The 6,003-nt window shown below is 31.4% G+C and overlaps 1 protein-coding gene across 1 annotated transcript; it reads right to left on the reverse strand.

The window, feature by feature from the left end:
• Positions 1–1,417: 1,417 nt before the first annotated feature.
• On the reverse strand, positions 1,418–4,238 carry LOC112599587 (4-coumarate--CoA ligase 1-like). The gene is made up of 8 exons (XM_025346538.1): positions 4,119–4,238; positions 3,790–3,997; positions 3,408–3,726; positions 3,119–3,287; positions 2,606–2,899; positions 2,308–2,535; positions 2,077–2,239; positions 1,418–1,988 (listed from the first exon to the last, which is right to left on the reverse strand). The coding sequence occupies exons 1-8, from the start codon at positions 4,221–4,223 to the stop codon at positions 1,876–1,878; spliced, it is 1,599 nt and encodes a 532-aa protein (XP_025202323.1). The 5' UTR covers positions 4,224–4,238; the 3' UTR covers positions 1,418–1,875.
• Positions 4,239–6,003: the final 1,765 nt, after the last annotated feature.

The following is a 6,003-nucleotide window of genomic DNA, read 5'->3' on the forward strand; positions in this document are numbered from 1 at the left end:
GTGTATTTGTAACTTAGCTTATTCTCAAATTATTTTTTTGTTCTATAAATTGTGTTGTTGTACATAACTTTTTTTGAGTCAAATAATTGTAGATATAAGAAATTTTTATTTTTTTTTTATGTCGATAAAAATTGTTTGCTGTGTCAAAATCCTTGAACATTTAATACACACAATCCTCATATATGTAAGTAATTCATACAAAAATCATTAAATCTAAAAATGTATAATGATAATTTTTCTTTATAGACAGTTGAAGTTCCATTTAGATGAAATTTCTTATTTAAAAGATAAATAACGATATGTTAATTATTTTTAAGAACATGATTCGTAGGAACTTAAACTTTTATGCTTTTATATTATTATGAATTTTACTATACGTAATAACATTTTTGAATTGTTATAAAATATTATCTATTTAGAGGTACTCTAAATCTATTATTATTTTTTTTTTTTTTTAAGGATCAAACATCAAATATATCCCTAATCTGGATCCCCAAGGCACTGTAACATTGAAGGGAATGTAATGGCAGATGAAGAATCCAAGAAAGCAACGAAATCACCAAACACTTCTAAATTAAACTTAACAACTTACGCGGATATAAAAAACTAAATCCAAGCCTCTATTCAAACTGGATGGCAGGAACACTGACTGAGATAATGTACAAAACTCCGTGAAATCAAAAGTATAATATATCAATGGCCTAACTTCAATCTCAACAGTAGAGAAAGAATAGTTATCAATCGTCTCCGGATTGGTCACACAAAATTAACACTAAGTTCCTTATGGCTAAAGAAGAACTTTCTCAATGCTCAACTTGCGTAGTCATCAATAGTCAAGCACTTAATAACTGAATGCTTCAAGTATGTAAAAGACACTAAAAAACATAACATCTCATCTAACATAGACGAAGCTTTAGGCCCCAACATGAAATATATTAAGAACCTGGTCAATTTTTTAAGAAAAATTGACATGCTCAACCAAATCTAAAATAATACGACATAGCAACACACCCCCATACGGAACAGCCATAACAATGTATTATTATTAACCATATCAGCTGTATTTACTTAAACATACACATGTAAAGTTAAAAATATGTATAAAAAAAAAACTGTAACTATAATGACCTTTGCAGTCAATATATTTTAAAATCAATAAAAAAAAATCTATTTTTAATGTTTAACGGTATTCACAGAAAGATGTTACTAAATTTTGAGTTATTTAAGTTGATATAACATAGTATAAATAATAAATAAACATCGTTATAATAATTTAGCACTATAATAATATAATAAATGCAATATTTTCGGAAAAAATTTTATCAACTTACTATAACACTAAAAGTAAAATAATTTACTTTAATAGGTATTTATATTATATAGCTATATTAAAAAAAAAACATAATCACTTAGTCATGTAAGCTGATAAATCATTTTTCCTCAGAATCATTTTAAATACAATGATGTATCGTTAAATTCTAATTTAATAGACTTATAGTAATGACCCTTTTCCGCTTACCTACCTTTTTTTATATTAAAATTAATTTTTTTTTTTATATCAAAAGTTTTATAGAATGTGACATTTTTAATTTTTTACACTTTCCCAACCCTTATCTAATTGTTTTTCAATTCAAATTTCAAGCAACGCTTAGTAATTACTCCACTAAAATAATTTTTACTCTTATAAAATATTAAAATACAAGTATGATATTATACATACAATTAATGCGATTAGTATAAAAAAATAGGTTTATTTTCTATTAATTATTGTGTATATGTAAACTGTTAACCATTCGTATACCGTGTAAAAAAAGTTACGTATTATGCTGTTATGTTCTTTTGATCGATAATAATAAACTGTGTAAAAATACAGTTTTATTTTATGAGATTTAGAAGTTCTTCTCGTTTCAATTTACCGGACGGAGATCTAGGCACATCGTCTACGAATATAATGCCACCGCGCAGTCTCTCGTGGTCTCTCACTCTATCTGAAAAATATTTTACCAACAAATTGCCAACAGAAAACTTAGCACATTTCGCCAGGACATATTATTATCCATTATTGTAGAATCTCACCATTAACATATGATATGAGACTATCGGGTTCGATATTTTGACCAGGTTTGACTTTGACAACTCCTATCAACAAATCTCCATGGACACTATATTTGCCCGTCACCCCGGCATCAAGTACGGCAGGATGACTTAATAAAACGGTTTCTATGTCAATCGGTGCAATCTATAAACATTTATGCAGTATGTAAATATGTAGCTGCGTGATATTCGAAATCGAATATCTTATCGTACCCTCTGGTCCTTGTAAATCATCAATTCTTTAATTCGACCGACAATGAATATACAGCAATCTTCTGTGTAGTATCCAACATCACCGCTCTTGAACCAACCGTCCTCGTCGTACGAACAAATCGTTTTTTTCATATCGTTGACATATCCTTCCATATTGGACACCGATTTAATATAAATTTCGCCTTCAATATTGGGGCCAACACATTTACCAGTTTCCAAGCTAACAATCTAAAAATAATGTTTAAAATATAATTATTAATTTATACTCACGATAAACATTTATTTTTCAACAACATACTTTGATTTTTATACCAGCAGCTGGTCTCCCGACTGATCCGTCTCTGACGGTACCTATATCCGAATCCATAGACCAAACGGCTATAATACCCTGTTCAGAAGCACCGTATCCTTGTTTGATCGGTATCCTTCCCTGCAGTAAATTGTTCACCACAATCCTTTGTAAATCAGCTCGCATCGGAGACCCACCAACCACGCATGTCGTTAAACTCTGGATATTATACTTGTGACCATTCGCCATTTGACATGACATCATTTCATTGATTGCGGCTACACCAGTCATCATAAATGTTGGCTATAACACATAAACGCCATAAACTTACATAAATCATATTGTACATGATATATATAATGGATTATATTATACGTGTGTGTGTATATATATATATATATTATATATTTGATTTAGCGTTATTTAACTTAATTTTACATACAAAATATTGCAACTTAATATTACATTTATAGTGTAACAAAAAACGTCAAGAAATAATTAATAGTAATGTTTTCTGTTTACTTTAAATTTGTCTATTGAACAAAGTATTTGTTCAACGGTTGACTTTGTCGAAAAGAATAGTCTTGGTTTGCCAAAATGAATACCGAGCATCATTAATAATATTCCCGTGTACCAAAATAAAGGAGAAGTAATCATAAACTTGTTTTCGATAGGTTCTTCCATCAATGACCTTAAAACATTTTATGCTATATTATAGAATAATGCCAAATTACCTAACCGCATTCAATTTTAATATTTTTTTTTTTCTAAATTTATGCACTAATTGGCCGACTTTTATTTAAGTACTTACTGCTTGAACGATATTAAAGCTGATTTCATAGCGTCGTCCGACAAATATACTCCTTTCGGAGTACCTGTAGTGCCACTCGAAAAAATAATAGCACATGGGCCTCTTGTGTTTTTTGATTTTATCGGATGGACGAACAAAATTTCTTCCGCTAAAACAACGATATTCAAATAAGTAGTAAAACCATCATGAACCATAGTAGAAATTTTCAATATCGGTTGATGCGTAATATTATTTAAAATATCTGTTATTATATTTATACTAAACGTATTACAAAACACTACGCTTGGCTTGGATTCGTTAATAAGCGATATCAAGACACCTGTAAAACATAAAACGAAACAAATCAAGTAACAACATTGTACCAAATAATCATTACTATTACTTTTTCTTAAACTAGGATCCAATGCAGCTATAGTGGCTCCGATCAACATTCCAGCTAATATAACTACTTGCCCTTCGTACGAGCCATAGTCTATAATCATTACGACGTCTCCGTGTCCAAGATCATGTTTTTGAAATGCAGTAACCATTGCTAAAACGTCTTTTTTCAGTTTTGGATAACCATACTCTTTACCAGTAGAACAGTCGATCTGTATACATGGATATTATAAACATTTAAATAGATACTAAAGTACACAATAGGTATATTATAATATAAAGGTATGTAAGAATTGTATGTGCGTAATTATTGTACAATATAAAATATCTTACACCAAAAAGACCTTCATTGCTATTCAATTGATTTACAAACATTTCTGCTATTGTTTTGTTATGCATAATCATTTTTGGTCCAGATATGTGTATATTGAATGCCATTATCGCAATCGTACAAAAAGCTTACAACTGTACGAAATTTCGGAACAACCCACATATTTATAGACAAACTGATCGCGTGTATACATATTACTGGATTTGTAATTTATTAGCAATTAATACACTTGTAAATATTATAATTTACCAATTTGTTAAGTCATTATATATTTGAAATAATATTTTAGGGTAATTAAATGTTATACTCCAATGTAAAAACTCTTCGAAGGCCAATATTTCTATAATTGTTTGTTGTTCCTCAAATCTAGTTATTCAAAATTATGAATCAGTAATTAGGGACTAGAGTTACAATGAAACTTTAGTGAATCGATGTAGTCTATTCTTAGCACGCTGAATTTTTAAACTAATTTAATTTTGCTCAGTTGTTTTTATTTTTTTGTTACCTATTAGTAAACAAGTTTTTAATAATAGTTTATAATAAAACATACCTATTTGCCGATAAATAAGTATCAGTCATGTGTGAAGGTTTCAACTTAAAATATAAATAAACAGGCTAATTAGGTTACATTTGTTCATTTTTAAATTATATTTATGTATACTATAATATTAAGTCAGCAGTGGCTATGGACGATTGTAAATTTCACCGATTTACAGGTAATAGATTTTTGGGTAGAATTTTTAACTCGTAAATTCCACACTTTTTTCCCGTGAAAAAAAAAATGTTAATTTTACCGATATATATTTTTGACTTGAAAAACACGCCAACTCAACCTTAATTTGTAATAGTAATAATTTTTTCTCAAATATTAATTTGTTATGGGCTACGAGATATACTAATAATATAAATATATCATAATATAATGTTTATGAGCTACGAGATATGCTAATATATAATATAATGTGTAATATTGCTATAGGTGTTAGCAATAGTCATATAAATATATATGTGATCTAATAATTATAATGTATACTACTGCTATTTCTACAACTGTTATTTCAGGAAATGAAAAAAACGATCTATTAAATTGGAAACTTAACCAAAAATTAAAAACGTATTATTATTTTTTTTGTAAGAATAAGATACATCACTCAAACCCATTTCCAATGGTTGTTACGGAATAAACTGTATGGATATGAGTAAAAAGGTCTTTTTCAAGACCAACAATATCGATTGGGTAAAACAAGGAAGACTGACAGATAAAAATCACACTTGGTAAATATAAACAGCAGAGCAACGGTGTGATTTGTATCTGTCAGTACGAATCACGCGGACCAATGAATAACGGACTAGATGGCCGAAGACGGTATAAATACCGGACACTTTTGACCATCTAGTCAGTCCTCTTCAAACCTTCAAACTGTCAACATTCAACAAAGAAACCAGACATAAGAAGACCAGGACCACCTTCAGACCGCTGACCGACGACAACGAAACGCCACTCTACGGCTGCCAGCACAACCCGGCGACGACGATCCACCGACGGTGCCGCATCCAGACGCCCGGCGCTGATCACCCACGTGGCCACCGCTCAACGGTAAAAGACCCGTGCTGACGTGCAATCGGACGACAACGATTCACCGACGGTGCTGTAACCCAACGATCGGCGCTGACTCTCCACGTGGCTACCGCTCAACGATATCAGACCCGTGTTGGTGTATAATTCGGCAACGACGATCCACAGACGGTGCCGTATCCAGACGCCCGGCGCTGACTATCCACGTAGTTACCGCTCCACGGTATAAGGCCCGCGTCGGCGTGCCACCCGGTGACGATTCAATTAAACGGCCCTTGTCAGGGCCAACACAATACCCACCCAGGCGCTTA

Source organism: Melanaphis sacchari, unplaced genomic scaffold (assembly GCF_002803265.2).
Source record: "Melanaphis sacchari strain LSU unplaced genomic scaffold, SCAv2.0 Contig53_pilon_pilon, whole genome shotgun sequence".
Lineage (NCBI taxonomy): Eukaryota > Metazoa > Arthropoda > Insecta > Hemiptera > Aphididae > Melanaphis > Melanaphis sacchari.

Coding starts and splice junctions, on each gene's coding strand:
- LOC112599587 (XM_025346538.1), bottom strand. CDS start 4,223: ATGGCATTCAATATACACATATCTGGACCAAAAATGATTATGCATAAC. Junction 2,536..2,605: donor CTGCTGGTATAAAAATCAAA/GTATGTTGTTGA, acceptor CATTATTTTTAG/ATTGTTAGCTTGGAAACTGG. Junction 2,240..2,307: donor TGATTTACAAGGACCAGAGG/GTACGATAAGAT, acceptor AAATGTTTATAG/ATTGCACCGATTGACATAGA.